Source organism: Pezoporus flaviventris, unplaced genomic scaffold (assembly GCF_033815535.1).
Source record: "Pezoporus flaviventris isolate CSIRO_AGI_PZ_B2104156 unplaced genomic scaffold, CSIRO_AGI_Pfla_v1 ptg000069l, whole genome shotgun sequence".
NCBI lineage: Eukaryota > Metazoa > Chordata > Aves > Psittaciformes > Psittacidae > Pezoporus > Pezoporus flaviventris.
In genome coordinates, this window is record NW_026892617.1 from 724,376 (window position 1) to 741,118 (window position 16,743).

Below are 16,743 nucleotides of genomic sequence, written 5' to 3' on the forward strand. Positions count from 1 at the left end.
CTGGGTCAGAGACCCCAGAATGGGCAGGGGGGGCTCAGCCTGTCAATGCAGGGTGCCAAAAGGGGGTCTCGCAGCCAGGCTCTGGGGTACACCCACCCTGGTACATCCATGGTGGTGGCTGCAAACTGGGCGTCACAGCAGCCCCCTGCTTGCTTGGAGGTTCCCCCCATGGAGCTGGGGGCATGGACCCAAATCTGCGCTAGGTTCTCCTCCAAGCAGGGGAGGAGATGGGTCTATGGGGTGGGCACAGGGGCTACCCCATCACCAGCCACCCCACACATAGCTCAGCCCCACTCTTCTCTCCCTCCAGCTCAAGCCCTGGCTGCTGCCGGCTCTATCAAGTTCCACGGGGCCACATTTTAGCCCCCGACACGACACCAAATCTCTCGCCATCGTCTTCGGTTCTCCTGGACCCCCCTTTCTCTCCCATGGATGGCGAGTGGGAAGATGCAGCACCGACAGCACCGGCGGCTCTGCCCTGTCCTGGGAGACGTGTGGGGTTTTAGGGGTGTCCACTGCAGAGCGTGGTCCCCAAGGAGCCCCTGGGCTGCCATCCACGGTGTCCTGGGTGTCAGGCTTGTGTGGATGCCCAAGCAGGAGCATCTGCTGTGCCGCTGAGCATGGGACTCCCCAGCTCCCCGTGCTGATGTGTTGGTCTCCCAAAGGTCTATGAAGGGGTTCTCCTGCATGGAGACCAGCCAGCGCCCACCGTGGATGGTGCTTCCACCATACACCGGACATGGATGCTCCATCTCTGCTCCTCGGGCACATCTTCCCTTCCCTGTGCTCTGAACTTGCTGTTAGCATCCGTCCGGCTGGCAGAGCCTGGCCTGTCCCACCCCACAGGAGGATAAGGAGCTGTATCAGGAGCAGGATGGATGGAGGTGGGACTGGGGATGACACGGAGGTGCCTGGGGGAGCACTGTGCTTGGGTTCAGGGGGGTAAGGGGCTGCCTGGGGCACTGGTGCACCGCTGGCACGGAGCAGAAGGTCTGGGCACGGATGGGGATGTTGCATGGCAATGGGAGGTGTGAGATGGGACAGTGATGCCACAGGCTCAGCAGGGATCCCTCTGTGGTGGATGGGATGGTGAGGGAAGGGGAAGGGGTTTGGGGCCAGGTGGTACCTCTGGCTCAACCCTATTTGGCACCAGGTCTTACCCCAAGACCTGGCCATTGTGCTCCAGAGCCTTCGACTCGTCTGGGTTCCCTGTAGCAAGTTTCCCTTTTCTTTAGCTTTCTGGAGGAGGGAAACAAGGCTGGTTCTGCCTGGAAAAGTGGAATTCCACACCAGGTCGTGTGTATGGCAGGGCTGGCACGGGCAAGGCGGGTGGTGTGAGGAGCTGGAAACCCTCCATCCTGCAGCTCTTTCCTTTCTGGCCTGATTCTGACCCCATCCCCCTGCATCCCCCATCGCCCCCATCTCAGCAATACCGGTAGGATCCCAGAGCCCCAAATCCCGCTCCGCTCCCGAGCTTCCTGCAGCCCTCTTAGCTCATAAAGCTGGCCCTTTATTTTGCTATTACATGCCTTAATATATGTTTTATGGAAATTATACATTTATAATATATATCTATATTTGGGTTTCTCTTCTTTTCGGGAGGTACTGTGTTGTGCTGAGCTCTGTCTCTGCAGGGTGGTTGGCACCAGCCCTGCTCATGAGTTCCAAAAGCAGATTCTTTGCCAATTTATCAGAGGGGGGAGGGAACAAACAAACAAACAAAAAAACCTATTTAAAAATATCTATTTTTTCTGCTTTTATTAAAAGCAAATTTATTTAAAAATAAAGTATAAAGAGACTGTAAGTTTTAAGAGATGATGCATTTATTGCCCTGGCCGGGGTGGGCTCCCCAGCTTGTGTAACCGGGGCAGACCCCCCCCTTACACAGACTGTGGGGACACCACTGGGGACCACGTATGGTGCATGGTTGTATCCCAGCTCCAACAGGGAGCCGAGAGGGTTCACAGCCCCATAGGCATCAATTCCCACCTCCGAGGACCGGAGAGGATGAGGATGCATCCGAGCCTTCCCCAAGGCCCTGCCCTGGTGTGGAACCCCCGTGGTTGTCATTTTGGGTTTGTTTTGTTGTTTTGGTTTTCAGAGAACTCGATTCTTAGTTTTATTTTGGTTATTATTTTTCATAACACTTCATATACCAGTGACTTGTAACCGAGAAGGATTTGCATCGGGAGGAAATCTATTTATGCACTGGGGAGGGTGGGAGGGAGACATTTGTTTTCGGGGGGGTTTGCTAGTGTTAGAGAAATAAAAGTATCTAAGAAACAAGAAGGTGTCAGAGTCTTTTGTCTGGAGGTGACCTCAGATAACAATAATAGCATAGTCATGGAATGGTTTGGGTTGGAAGGGACCTTAAACCTCATCCAGCTCCAACCCCTGCCACGGGCAGGGACCCCTTCCACTGGAGCAGCTTGCTCCAAGCCCCTGTGTCCTCCCTGGCCTTGAACACTGCCAGGGATGGGGCAGCCACAGCTTCTCTGGGCACCCTGTGCCAGCGCCTCAGCACCCTCACAGGGAAGAGCTTCTGCCTAAGAGCTCATCTCAGTCTCCCCTGGGGCAGGTTAAAGCCATTCCCCTTGGCCTGTCCCTACATCCCTTGTCCCAAGGCCCTCTCCAGGTTTTCTGCAGCCCCTACAGGCACAGCTTCCCCTGTTTCAGGGATTGCTCCAAGCACATCCAAGGAGGATGCTCAGGGAGGACAGGACCAGGCAGGGAACCAGCACCGGTGCTCACCCCACAGCGATGCCCAACCACCACATCCCGCTCCAGAGGTGCCACAGGCAAGTCCAGGCTGTTAATGATTTCCAGGATGACGTGGGGACTAAAGGCCTTTCCAAGGGTCACTGACGGCGGAGGGCACGTGGAAGCCGTGGCCCAGCCCCATTGCCAAGATGGTGTCTCTGACTGACTTCCAGCGTAAGCAGATGTGGGGTGGCTGTGTCCTGGAGGTGATGCCCATTCCCGTGGGACCAAGGCACAGTTTTGAGATGCTGGCTGGGGTGGTTGGGGCAGGGAGAGGGACAATGGCAAGTCCGGTTGGGGGGATGCAGTGGGAGCGTGGCCGGGATGTGGGGACCAGTGTGTAAGGACTGGGGTCCTGCAGAGCGGGGTTTGTCCCCATCATCTGCCCAAGGTCTGCATTGGGAACAGCCACCCTGGCTCATCCAAAGAGCATTCCCAGCCTCTCCCACCAGCTGCCTGCACTGACACCCTCATGCCACTGCTCCGAAAGATGCTGGAAACGGCTTTCCCATGGGCAGGTGGGAAAGGCTGTTTCTAAGCTCTGGAGACAAATCCAAAGTGCATTCCTGGAGGGAGTGAGCCAGGGAGGTGCTGAAGAGCACCCCCAAGGTGGGACCTGAGCTGTGAGCTCCATCCTCAGCCCTCCATCCTACACAGGGATCGGCGTGGGACTGGTCGGCTTTGGGATCTTCTTCGTCCTTTTCGGGGTGCTCTTGTACTTCGACTCAGTGCTCCTGGCCTTTGGGAACGTGAGTACAGTGGGACTGGGCCTCCCAATCCCAACCCACAGCAGGCACAGATGCCCAGGATGGAGCAAAGCGTTGGGCTGGGTTTCCCTGACCTGCTCCCTGGCATCCTCCCAGATCCTCTTCCTCTCCGGCTTGGTCTTCATCATCGGCTTCAGGAGGACCTTCACCTTCTTCTTCCAGCGGCCAAAGCTGAAGGGCACCAGCTTCTTCCTCGGGGGGGTCATCATTGTCCTCATGCGGTGGCCAATCCTGGGCATGCTGCTGGAGGCTTACGGCTTCATCACCCTCTTCAGGTCCGTGCCATGCACCCAGCCAGGGTGGGCTGCGGAGCGGAGCTCCTCATGCCCTGCGGTGGCTCTTAACAGAGCCTTTTGCTTTGATACAGGAGCTTCTTCCCTGTGGCTTTTGGGTTTTTTGGCTCGCTGGTGAACATCCCGGTGCTGAGCAAGGTGAGCAGGGCGCTGGGCATGGTTCACAGGGGCTGAGATGGCTCCATGGCTGGAGGTGGCACAGGGACCAACGTGGGCATCATTGGAGGTGGCTGATCAGGCTCTGCCCCTGTTGCAGCTCTTGCAGAAGGTGGGAGACAGCAGCTCCATGGTGTGACCTGCAAGAAGGACCCAGTCACTGGAAACGGGATGGAGCAAGCCCTGCCTCCAGCTCTTCCATCGGGAGCTGTTGCCTCTCTCAGCCCCAGGGCCCTTGGCACTGGTCAGAACCACCCTGTGATGGGGATGATGCCTCAGGAGCAGCTCCTGAGGAGGCTCCAGCAGCAGACACTGTTCAGATGGGATCTGGGAATATTTTGTGTTATTTTCTGCCTTTTTGTCTTCCCTTGTTGAAAGACTCCATTAAAACGTGTGTCTGAGACCAGTGACTGGAGGTGACACATGGAGCTTCCCGTTGGCATGGCTGCGAAAGGCACATGGATCTTCCCATCAGCACGGTTGGAGATGGCACAGGGACCTTCCCATGGCACCAATGGAGGTGGCACATGGACCTTCCCATGCATGACTGGAGATGGCACAGGGACCTTTCACGAGCCCCATCCAGCTCGGGCAGCCCTGCTTGCACTGGCACTGCCTTCCCATGGATCCCATGGGAATGTGGGCTGCGGAAGGGGGCGGGGGGGGGGGGGGGGGGGGGGGGTTAGGAAAACACCCATTAAACCACATTAACCTGCCATGACCTGATCCAAGGAGGATAAATCACCCCGGTCCCATTCAGTGACCAAGAAAAAGCGAATGACGTGGGGTTCTGAATTCATTGAGGTGCTGGGCTGGGAGAGTTTCAGTGCTGGGATGTCTGAGTGTTACGGGCCAGGACTTCTGTTTCCCATAGACCTGTTTCCTGTGGGATGGAGCAGAGCCGGGATGAGCATCCCCGGCTGCGAGGGGCTGGGAGAGCATCACAGCAGGCAGAGACCTGAGCACAGTGCAGAGCTCTCCCAGCCCCACTTCAGATGATTCCAAAGGAGCTGGTTTGTCCCTCCTCTCCCCAGGAGCGCTCCTGGAGGACTGGTTGGGGAGCCCATTGGGTCTGTACGATCAGACACAAGCAGAGGGGATGCGAGCCGGGTTCCTGGGAGCACTTGGGAAGCTGGGTGCAAGCAGGAGTTTAATTAAGCCAAGGCAATCACATCAAAGCTGGTCCCTGTGTGGATGCCCCTCTTAACTGGCAGGAATTAATTAAGGAGTTGGAGTTAAACCTGTTTCCTCTCGCTGGAGCTGGTGGCTCTGCCTGTGGCACTTCACAGCTCCTGCAGCAGGTTTGGACCAGGTCAAAGCAGAGCTGGGATCTGCTCTGGCTGCTCAGCTGGCGTGGGAGAACTCATTTGGGCTCCTAAACCCAGCCCCAGCAGCCAGGATGAGCCCCTGGGATCCAATGGATGAGCAGATATAAATCAGGGCAGCCCTGTCCCTGAGCTCGGTATGGCTGTGCTGTATCCATAGGAGGTCTGGCTTAGGGGAAGCTGTAGCTGGTTTTGGGGTCTCTGCCTTTACGTTGAGTGCAGATTGCAGCAGAAGGTGCTTGAGAAGGGTTAAAGAGAGCTTCCTGGCATCAGCCTGGCTGTGAGCAGGAGGAGGGGAGAGTTGGGTTCAGCTCCCCTGGTATCAGGGACAGCTTTGATGATAAAGCACAAGGATTTAGAGCAGAGCAAGAGCTGCTTGTTGAGGAGGGATGAGAGAGGAAGCATGTGCCTGGATATCACAGGGGTAAGTGAGGGCTGCAGCATCCCTAAAGCCCCTCTGTCATTCCTGTCTTGGCTTCACCCCAGCTGAAAGCTTGTACTTGGGCTGCAGAGCAGCTGTGTGCTCTTGGTTCACCCTGCTGGGAAAATCAAGCCAGGCTGGAACATTATGGAGTGGTTTGGGTTGGAAGGGACCTCAAAGCTCACCTAGTCCCAACCCCTGCCACGGGCAGGGACCCCTTCCACTGGAGCAGCTTGCTCCAAGCCCCTGTGTCCAACCTGGCCTTGAACACTGCCAGGGATGGGGCAGCCACAGCTTCTCTGGGCACCCTGTGCCAGCGCCTCAGCACCCTCACAGGGAAGAGCTTCTGCCTAAGAGCTCATCTCAGTCTCCCCTTGGGCAGGTTAAAGCCATTCCTCTTGGCCTGTCCCTACATCCCTTGTCCCAAGCCCCTCTCCAGCTTTCCTGCAGCCCCTTCAGGCACTGGAGCTGCTCTCAGGTCTCCCCTTCAGGAGCCTTCTCTTCTCCAGGCTGCCCCAGCCCAGCTCTCTCAGCCTGGCTCCAGAGCAGAGCTGCTCCAGCCCTCGCAGCATCTCCATGGCCTCCTCTGGCCTCGCTCCAACAGCTCCACGTCCCTTTTGTGCTGCTGCCCCAGAGCTGGATCAGGGCTGCAGAGGGGTCCCATGAGAGCAGAGGAGCAGAATCCCCATCCCTGGCTGGCAGTGAGGGATGCTCCGCAGCAGGCTCCAGGCCCAGGGCATGGTTTATTGCAGGGGAACCTTTCCCCCCGGCTCTTGAACTGCCCTTTCTATGAGCCCTGCCAGAGCAGTTCTGGTTTGCTTGACGTCAATGGCCCAGTTCCCCTGGTGCTGGTGCCGGCCGGAGCCTCCTCTAAGTCCTCCCCAGAAGCTGCTTCTATGCTTGAGCTTTTCAGTCATCTGGAACCGAGCACCTTTGGAAGCCTCCTGTGTTTTTACTAACAACAACCTCATGGTCTGGAGGAGAGTGTGGGAAGCCCAGAACCGTGCTTGCCTTCTTGGGCTGCTTTACAAGATCCCTCAAGGAGCAGGGCTGCTCAGCAAAGCTTCCTGATGAGCCCCATTTAGAGAGGGAACTACTGAATATTTCAGGTTTTATTTTGAGAAGTGTGCTTGTTCAGCCCAGCACTGAAGGAACCCATTTATCCTGCAGGAAAGCGTTCCTCTCTCTCTGGAAAGCATTATCCCTGCATTCATTCCTGCCTTGATCATTTGACTCCTTGAAAGCAGGCAAGGAAATAACTGAAGAGCTTTCCCCTGCTATTTCCAGGTGAGCTGCTCTTTATAGGGCATGTAACTGTAGGAACCCCCAGCCCCTTGCAGCAGGTTCCCCATAGCAGTGCACAGATTGAGGTTGCAGCCTTGCCTGGTGGCCTGTTACCTTCAGTAATTGCCAGATGGGGTTTAAGGGATGCTTTGAGGCTGTCAGGGCAAAGTTGAGCTTCTTCCCTGTGCTCTGGGTCTCCTGAAGGGCTAGGGATCAAATTGATGTGGTCCAGAGCTTGTTATGTCCCAGTGCTCCTTCCTCCGGGCACTGCCTGGCCCTCGGGCTCCTTCCTTCCTCTAACCCTGTGCACAAAACCACCCGTTGCAGGTTATTTAAGCCCCATATCAAGTCTTTCCCATGCACCAGCTCCTCATCCCTGCTGCAAAGGCGACTGGAAAATGCCTTGAGGTACCCTGTGCTGAGGAGCATCCTCAGCCCTGGTGCTACCAGCAAGGCAGGTCAACCTCAGGGCTAGCACTGGCCACTGTAAGGTAACAGTGGGCTTGGGTAAGGTGGTTTTGCCTGTTTATGTCTTGTTTTCCCTCCCAAGCGAAGGGATTGTGGTGCCATTCCTGTGGCAGGGAAGGGTTGTCTTCCTCCAGGACTGGAGCAGGCTGGTGCTGCCTTTGCCCTGGTACCCAAAGCATCCTGCTCTGGCTGCCCCATGGAGAGGAGTCCATATGTCTGTCCTAGGAGAAAGCCATGTCCAGAGCTCCCCAGAGCCTGCAGATGTCTTTTGCCCTGTGTCCACCTCCCCTTGGCTGATGTGGCCCCTTTCCTTTGCAGTCACACTCAGCCCTGGCCTCTCCCTTGGGGAACGATGCTCCGCGGAGCAGGCAGAGCCCATGGGATGCCCGGGAAGTGGATTTATGTTTGTGGCTCCTCACCATGTTTTAGCTCCTGACCCCTGCACCTCGCTGCAACCTGTGCCAGGGCATGAGGGTCCCCTGAGTGACGCAGCACCGGGACCCAGCGTGGGAAAGGACGTCAAGGCCGGGGGCAGTGGGGCTGCAATCCATGGGGCAGAGCCTGCCGAGGTCAGCCTTGCCCTGGCTCCAAGTGCCCCAGCCAGAATCCCATGGGGAAAGGAGATGTTAGAGCCCCCGTTTCGGGGGGAAGTTGTCTGTAGCTTGTGGGGTGTCCCCCTCAACCCCAGCACCATCACAAGGGTGACAGCAGTGCCTTAAACCCCATCCTCACCAGGAGTACCCCGCTGTGATTGTGTAACGGGGCGTTTGAGGCAGGGGCAAGCCATCAGGTTCCTTCCAGGAACATTTTTATTGCCTTTGCAGTCATTTCCCACTGAGGTTCCCTGAGGTCAAGCACTGGGCTGGGAGCCACAGGGCCTGATCCAGCACCCACCACCCTGCGCTGCCGCACGCGAACAGGGGACCAGCGATGCGCCTGGTACAAGGCGCTCCTGCAGCCCACACTGAGGTTTTTGAGCAGCGTTTCCCTTCCAAATCACAGGGCAAGGCTGGGCACAGCAGCTCGGGCACCCAGAGCCACGCTGGGCTCCTCTGCACCCTGCTTGTGCAGGATGGAGAGTGGGGAAAGGGCCCTTCCTCCCGGCTGTGATGTGCCTGGCCAGGCTGTGAACACTTGGATGGATGGGGCTTGGAGCAAGCTGCTCTAGTGGAAGGTGTCCCTGCCTGTGGCAGGGGTTGGGGCTGGATGAGCTTTAAGCTCCCTTCCAAACCACCCCATGATGATTCTATGAGCTGTGATGAGTTTAGCTGTTCTCTTCCCCAGGCTCTTCATTAAGGCAACCTCAGGGGGCAGGTTCCCACCCACCGTGCTCAGAGCAGCCCCATAAGGGCAGTGGGGTCTGGTAGGCTTGCCACCGGTGTCTGCGTGGCCAAGGGTGGGGGGGGCTGTGGCTGAGTGCTCTTGGCTGTCCCCATCCCAGAGCTTCGGGGAAAGCCCCATTCCTCTGGAGCATGAACCTCGGGGATATCTCCTTGGCCACCATCAGCCCCTGCATCAGCATCACCCACCAGCTCCTCTAATTGACATTAGTGCCCTGATGCACCAGTGATGGTTGGGCACCGATGTGTACCAGCGCTATTAACTACAAGGAATGTGGGTTTGCAGCTCCCAGGTATTCACAGCTCCCTCTGCCAGGCACAGGGCTATCCTGACCACGCCACCCTCCACAGGGACTGTCACCATCAGCACCCAGCCATGGGATCCCCAGCCCTCCCCCGGCCAGCAGGGAGGGGAAACCCACAGGGATGCAGAAACCCGGCTATAAAAGCATCCTCCCCTTTGGGATGTGACAGCGCTGCTGGCACAGGAGGTGGCTGCCCAGGGAGAGCACGATGCCAGCAGGACACAGCAGGAGGGTGCAGCAGTATCTGCTGGTCCTGGCCGTGACCTGGGGTGCCACCATCTTCCCCCCAACAGCCCAGGCTTTGCAGAGGTACCAGGCGTGTGTTTTGCACAGCGTGCCGGGTTTCTCTGTCTCCTCTTGCTTCTGGGTGCTGAGGACCAAAGGGTTCTCCTGCTGCGTCCTTGCTGGGAAAACCCTTCCTCCTTTTCTGCTCTAGCACCCCAGCTCCTCCTCACTCCTCTTCCTCTCTCCAGTTGAGCACCGCATGCGTTGCCAGCATCCCTGTCTCCCAAACCACCACGGAGGCCAAGAAGAAGGGATGGGCTTGCAAAGCGAACAAGCCAAGCCTGGGGCTGGCAGATGCTCTGGGGCATCCCTCACGCCGTGGGTCCGGGAGCTCACCCGGGCCTCTCCGGCAGCCCCACGGTGCTGCGGGGAGCTGCTGCCATCTAGAGCCGCCCGGCTGGATTGGTTGGAGAGATGGGGTGGGAATGGCCGGGATGCGGGGATGCTCGCGGCCCCCCCAGCCGTGTCCTGCCCCACAGGATCGCGCTGCGGAGGATGCCGTCCATCCGGCAGACGCTGCAGGAGATGGGGGTGAAGGTGTCCGAGGTCTTCCCCGAGCTGAGGCACAGCAGAAGCGGCAGCGCGGCCGGTCCCAAGAACGGGACGGCTCCCACCCTCCTCACCAACTACCTGGATGTGAGTCCCACCCCGGTGCAGCCCCGCTCCCACCCCGCAGGGTGTTTGCTGCTGGGGCTCGGGGCTGCGTGAGCCTTCCCCCATCCTGAGCTGGGTCCCCAGCGATGCTCCGCGTTGTGCCTCTTCCAGACGCAGTATTTTGGTGAGATCAGCATTGGGACCCCTGCCCAGACCTTCAAGGTGGTTTTTGACACGGGCTCGGCCAACCTGTGGGTGCCGTCCTACAAGTGCTCCCCCCTCTACAGCGCCTGCAGTGAGTACAGGGGCTCGGGGGTGATCCCCTGCAGCTCAGTGAAGGGGGGCACCTCCCTCCATCCCAAGAGATCCCAGCTCAGAGTGGATCTCCCCTTGCCCAGGGGGTCTCTGTTGCTGTCTGGTCCCTTGGCGCTGGGGCACGGGGTTGGGGGAACGGAGCTGGTGCTGCCATCGCCACCCTGGTGCCCCTTCTCCTTCTGCCCAGTTTCCCACAGCCGCTACGACTCCTCCAAGTCCCGGACGTACATAGCCAACGGCACGGGCTTTGCTATCCGCTATGGGACAGGGAGTGTCAAAGGCTTCCTCAGCCAGGACGTTGTCATGGTGAGCGTGGCCCCTCAGCAAGGAGATGCCCACGTGTGGCTCTGCTCCCCTATATAAGCATCCTCAATTACCCAAGAGTAAGGAGGCTCTTTGGGGTATTAAACCCCTGTGCTGCCACAAGAACAATCCTGCCCTTCCCAGGTATCAGACATCCCCATCATCCAGGTCTTTGCTGAGGCCACGGTGCTGCCTGCCTTCCCCTTCATCTTCGCCAGGTTCGATGGGGTGCTGGGGATGGGCTACCCCAGCCAGGCCATCGATGGTATCACCCCTGTCTTCGACCGGATCCTTTCCCAGCAGATCCTCAAGGAGGACGTGTTCTCAGTCTACTACAGCCGGTGGGTCTTGTGGGGAGCAGGGGGGAGTGGGATTTTGCAGGGCATGGGCATTGCAACCACGGGTTTGCATCTTGGGACTGGGATAAGGCTATGGCTGGGGCTGCAGGAGCTGGGGTGGGATGGAGGACATGAGCACAGGGAGGGTACCTCCAGGAGCTGGGCTGGAATGAGGCAGCACAAGAGGCAGATCCATGTGGATGCTTCTCTGGAGCTGCCAGGGCTGGGAGCAGCTGCTCCATGCTCATTTGTCACTGTCGGATTCAATGTCACCAGCCCTGCTGGAGGAGCTGGAGCAATAACTGCCAGGATGGATTTCGTGTCTCACCTTTAGGAAGAATGATAAACCCCCCAAATCTGCTGCAGAAACACCTGCATCAGCAACCAAACCTTTCACTTCTTGCCCCAAACTGTTCTGCCCCAGCATCCCCCCCCCCCCAAGGAGCAGTGTGAGGGCAGGTCCTGGCATGGGTACCAGTGACAACCAGACCCACAACCCCATGCTTAGAGCAGGCTCAGTAGCTCTTTACCTCTACTAAAGGTGGATCCATCAATAGCAAACAAAGCCTAATGATGCTGGCTGCAACTGCAGCCTTGTCTGGGTGCTGCACCCCAGTGATGCAGCCACTCTCGGATCACAAGCTTATGGAGCATCCCTCTCTTTGCAGAGCTTCAAAGTAAGAAGATGGAAAGCATGAGCACTCTTGGGACAGCACCCACTAACAGTCACCGGGCAGCAGATCCCATTCCTGCTGATCCCAAGGGCCTGTAGGAGCTTGCACACTGCAGGAGCCAGCTCTGACCTGCTCCGAGACCTCAGCATGTGGCACCCCCTCCCCTCGCACCCCTATGAACTAACTCGGGGCTCCTTCCGCTCCAGCTTGCTCTCACCGCTGCTCTCCGGGTCAGGCTGGTCCCTTCTCCCTGTGTTTTGGGGAGCAGCAGCCAAGGGGAATCACTCCGCTGCACTTTGCATCCTAGGAATGCTGCCCTGAAACCCGGAGGCGAAATCATCCTCGGAGGCAGCGACCCAGCCTACTACACTGGGGACTTCCACTACCTGAACGTCAGCAAGAGCGGCTACTGGCAGATCAGCATGAAGGGGTGAGCACACGGAATGCCTTTGCTCAGCACCGGGCCTCATCCTGCAATCCCTGCATGGGCTGGAAAAGGCCTCCCGGATGCTGGGGAAGGTGGTCCATGGGGATGTGTTTTCCTAGTGGATGTTTTTCCTTCTGGAGGGGAGCGGGGTTGGTTCCTCCAGCACCCAGTTGCACCTCAGTGCTCAGCCAGGAGCTGGGGAATGCAGAGGGGGTGGCACCGTGGGCTGATCCCGCTTGGAAGCTGCAGTGGGAGAGTTTAACCCCGGTTAGTCCTGCAGGAGGAGTGTGAGGCACTGAAACAATTCTGCTTTGTTGAATCCAACCAAATGAAAGCCACTCGTGATAAAGCTGAGCTTCCACATCTGAGAAGCTCGAGGGGAGGGTTCCCAATGCCCCTGGAGGCTGTGCTTTGGGAGCAGCGTGTGCTCTGCCTGCCAGCATTCCCTGGACAAAGATGGGGCGCATTCACCCATAGTCCTGGCAACCAAGCTGTGGTCACCATGGGAAGCTCATGGTTGCTCCTCTCCCCTTTCCTGCTCCAGGGTGTCTGTGGGGGCTGAAATGCTGTTCTGCAAGGATGGCTGCTCAGCTGCTGTTGACACAGGAGCATCCTACATCACTGGCCCTGCTGGCCCCATCTCTGTGCTGATGAAAGCCATCGGGGCAGCAGAAATGGCTGAAGGAGGAGTGAGTATCCCCCTAACACCCCACTCCATACCCCATTGCCTGTACCCTCGGCTGCCTGTACCCCAGCCCATCCCAATCCCATCACATGAGCTCGGCACTGTCTCCTCCTCCTGCAGTACGTGGTGGATTGTGACCAAGTCCCTCAGCTGCCCAACATCTCCTTCCACCTGGGTGGGAAGGCCTTTGGGCTCAGCGGCTCAGCCTACATCCTTCGGGTAAGCTGCATCCCTCTGTGTGTATCAGAGCTGCACTCTCCTGGCTCCCCTCAAGATGAACCCCAGGACAATGCTGCTTGCTTTCCCCCAAACCAACTTGTTGCTGCTTCCTTGGGTGGTTTCAGGGAGAGCTGGGGTGACACAGGCAGGGATTCTCCTTCCTGGAGGAAGGAATATCGAAGCCAGGCAGAGGCGGTTGAGCTGGAGACCACAGAGCCTCCATCACTGCGTGCGTCTCCTCTTTGCAGCAATCCCAGTATGGGGAGGACATCTGCGTGGTGGCTTTCTCAGGACTGGACATCCCACCCCCGGCTGGTCCCATCTGGATCCTGGGCGCCAGCTTCATTGGGCACTATTACACCAAGTTTGACCGGCGCTACAACCGCATCGGCTTTGCCACAGCTCGCTGATGGGCAGGGCTGGGGAGAGGGACCGGGACCAACGCGGAGGCGAGAGCATCACCACTGGGAAGAAAGGATTTGAAGTGCAAACCGGGTTTCCTCTCTTTATTGAAGCGACAGCACAACCTCCCCTTCTCCTGCTCCTAAATCCCTGCTCTGCTTCCCAAGAATCTCTGCTAATGGGAAGAACGGAGCCTTAAACACATCCAAAAGTGTCTGGGAATCAAAGCAGGATGTTGAGGCCAGAGCTGCACCTCCAGGGATTCCCAGGCTGATGTGCAATAGTACAAGTGGCACACAGGGAGCTGCTGCTGGCATGGAGATGCTTGCAGGCTGCAGACTGAGGAGGGATGAGTGGTTACTGCTCATGTTGTTCTTTATATGGGAGAAAGATAACCTGGGTGCTTAATGAGAGTTTTAGCTGGTGTTAACCTGGCCCCTCGCCATGACTTTAGTATTAAACAATCTTAGAGCAAAAGGATGCTGAGTGGATGCTTACACTTGCAGAGGGGAGGAGTCAGACACATGCAGTACGAGAACAGGACAAGTGTTCCCCTGCTAGGATCCATCACTGCATTTATATCCTCTGAGCTCTTAGGCAGAAGCTCTTCCCTGTGAGGGTGCTGAGGCGCTGGCACAGGGTGCCCAGAGAAGCTGTGGCTGCCCCATCCTTGGCAGTGTTCAAGGCCAGGTTGGACACAGGGGCTTGGAGCAAGCTGCTCCAGTGGAAGGGGTCCCTGCCCGTGGCAGGGGTTGGAGCTGGAGGAGCTTTAAGGTCCCTTCAACCCAAACCAGGCTGGGATTCAACGAAATCAGGGTCTTTTCAAACAATGAACGCAGTCTTTCTGCAGAAGATGGGATACCCAGGCTTCGCCAGGCTTTCCTAGGGGAGGTCAGGAGCATGGAGAGGGGAAGGTCCCTGTGGGTCCGATGGGGAGTGGCTGAGTCTATCCCAGCTCCTGGCTCTGTTTTCCTGCCCGTTGGCTCCAGCTCACAACCAGAGGCTTGTCTGTGTCCTGGCCGGGTGCAGCGATGCTCAGCGGGAGCACGCTGGTGCTGCCAGCCCCGTGCCAGCTGGAAGGGCAGAGCAGCGCTCCCGGCTGGGGGCTGACATTTCCAGTTCCACGGGAGAGCTGCGGTGCTTCCAGCTCCCCAGTGCCAAGCACTCTGCAGCACTCACTGAACTGAACCCAAGAGGCTGGAAAAGCTCTTTCAGCTCATCCAGTCCACCCGTTCCCAGCACTGCCAAGGCCACCACTAACCCATGGCACTGAGGGCCTTGTCCCCACTGTGTGTGAGCACTTGCAGGGACGGTGACTCCACCACTGCCCTACTTGGGGCACCTTTGGGGCAGGAATTGTTCCTCAGCTCCATCTAAACCTGCCCTGGTGCAGCTTGAGACCGTTTCCTCTTGTCCCATCCCTTGTTCCTTGGGAGCAGAGCCCAGCCCCTCCTGGCTCCATCCTCCTCTCAGGCACTTGTAGGCAGCGATCAGGTCCCCCCTGAGCCTTCTCTTCTCCAGACTGACCTCCCCAGATCCCTCAGCCGTTCCCCATCACACTTGTGCTCCAGGCCCTGCACCAGCTCTGGTGCCCTTTCGATGTCTCTCTTGTAGTGAGGGCTGCAGACCTAAAACAAGATTTGGTCATCTCCAGGTTGACCAGCTCAGGTGCTGTGGTCCACATCCAAGCCCTGTGCTGGGAAACGTGCTGGTACAGCAGAGCACAGCACTTCCTGGAGCAGAGCCTGGAGCAAGGCACTGATCTTGCAGGATCATTTCATCCTTGTTTTCTGCAGCCAGCACTGACTGCTGATGAATTCCCTGCACTGCCCCAAGCACAGGCTGACACCAGCTGCCTCTCACAGGGATGTTTGGGATGCTCCTGCCAGCATCCAGGGAAACTCCACTTGGAATTAACTTAAGCCTCCTGTGTCCTATCCTACACCGCAAAGGCTCTGGTCTGGAGGAGACTCGGATGGATGTGAACCTGAAACAAGTGACTTAAGGCCCCATGATGGCTTCTGCCTATAACAGAAGATGGTCCGGTTGGCCTAAAATAGGGCTTTTATTGGTGGTTCCAGGTCTGTTCCTGTTCAGCCCGGTTGTTTTCAAGCAGTGGGAGGGAAATCAGCCTGGGCTGCTGGCAGTGCTGCTCCGGGGCCCCTTAAGCCAGGCCATTAACACCTCTCATCGCCTGCCAGGCAATTTCCTTGCGGCTGCAAACCCAAACCCGCAACCGCCCCTCGCATTAACTCGGGTCTTGATTATGGGCGAGCAATTAGGCCAGGCTCAGCCAAGCGCTGGGAGCAATTAATGCCCATCCGACCCAAGCTGACAGCGCTCGCTCTGTATTCAAAACCATGGGGAATTGGCCAGGTTCATTTTAGTCCCCCCCTCCCTTAAATGATTTTCCCCACGTCTCCAGGATCCATTTAGCTGGTTTCAGCTGTGACATTTCACTGTTCCAGCTACGTGTGGTTGTTATTTCCTCTGATAATAAAGCCTGGTGGGAGTGGGGTCAGCGTGGGGAGAGGGATCGTGCTCCATCCGTAATTAAAGATCTTCCCCTCCCCAGCCCATTTCTAATTCCCCGGGGGGTTCAGTGCTCGGTGGGTGACACTCAGAGGCACCGGAGTGGCTGGTCCAGGGGCTACGCAGCTCTCCGGGAGCGCATCCCTGGTGCAGCATCTCCATCCCTTTATCCTAGACCCCGAAGGGATGTGGGGCTGTGTGGAGCCCCCCGGGATGGCTCCGAGGATGATGTGGGGAGGGGGAAGCATCCAGGCGGGGGTCCTGGGTGCGGGTTCCAGTGTGGATCCCGGGTGCAGATCCTGGAATGCGGGTTCCCTGGTGCGGATCCCGGGTGCGGATCCCAGTGCGGATCCTGGGGTGCGGATTCCGGGGTGCGGATTCCAGGGTGCGGGTTCCCGGTTGCGGATCCCGGTGCGGGCTTCCCGGCTACAGGATCCCGGTGCGGATCCTGGGGTGCGGATTCCGGGGTGCGGATCCCGGTGCGGGTTTCCCGGCTACAGGATCCCGGTGCGTATCTCCGGGTGCGGATCCCAGTGCGGATCCTGGGGTGCGGATTCCGGGGTGCGGATTCCAGGGTGCGGGTTCCCGGTTGCGGATCCCGGTGCGGATCCTGGGGTGCGGATTCCGGGGTGCGGATCCCGGTGCGGGTTTCCCGGCTACAGGATCCCGGTGCGTCTCTCCGGGTGCGGATCCCGGTGCGGATCTCCGGGTGCGGATCCCGGTGCGGATCTCCGGGTGCGGATTCCAGGGTGCGTGTTCCCGGTTGCGGATCCCGGTGCGGGTTTCCAAGGAGCAGGATCCCGGTGCGGGGATGCCGGTGCGGGTCCCGCTGACCTCACAATGCGGGCGG

General features: G+C 58.2%; 4 protein-coding genes across 5 annotated transcripts in view; 3 read left to right on the forward strand and 1 right to left on the reverse strand.

Annotated features, from left to right (window-relative positions):
* The window catches only part of PLEKHA6 (pleckstrin homology domain containing A6), a 44,014-nt gene extending 43,564 nt beyond the window's left edge, over window positions 1-450 (forward strand). The window contains 1 exon segment of the mRNA XM_061471816.1: window positions 311-450. The gene's annotated coding sequence lies outside the window, so the exon portion shown is untranslated.
* The window catches only part of LOC133278746 (adenosine receptor A3-like), a 123,920-nt gene that overhangs the window by 102,691 nt on the left and 4,486 nt on the right, over window positions 1-16,743 (reverse strand). The gene's annotated exons all lie outside the window — the stretch shown is intronic.
* On the forward strand, window positions 2,816-4,340 carry GOLT1A (golgi transport 1A). Its single transcript, XM_061472001.1, has 5 exons — window positions 2,816-2,934; window positions 3,418-3,509; window positions 3,624-3,802; window positions 3,895-3,958; window positions 4,077-4,340. Exons 1-5 carry the CDS (start codon window positions 2,910-2,912, stop codon window positions 4,113-4,115), a joined length of 399 nt encoding a protein of 132 aa, XP_061327985.1. The 5' UTR covers window positions 2,816-2,909; the 3' UTR covers window positions 4,116-4,340.
* REN (renin) lies at window positions 9,299-13,841 on the forward strand. Of its 2 annotated transcripts, none has more exons than XM_061472002.1 (9): window positions 9,299-9,428; window positions 9,884-10,040; window positions 10,170-10,293; window positions 10,501-10,619; window positions 10,761-10,966; window positions 11,936-12,058; window positions 12,600-12,744; window positions 12,861-12,959; window positions 13,208-13,841. In XM_061472002.1, the coding sequence occupies exons 1-9, from the start codon at window positions 9,328-9,330 to the stop codon at window positions 13,367-13,369; spliced, it is 1,236 nt and encodes a 411-aa protein (XP_061327986.1). In that variant the 5' UTR covers window positions 9,299-9,327; the 3' UTR covers window positions 13,370-13,841. The 2 variants fall into 2 exon arrangements, with proteins under 2 accessions (XP_061327986.1, XP_061327987.1); XM_061472003.1 differs by having other exon boundaries at window positions 10,761-10,957.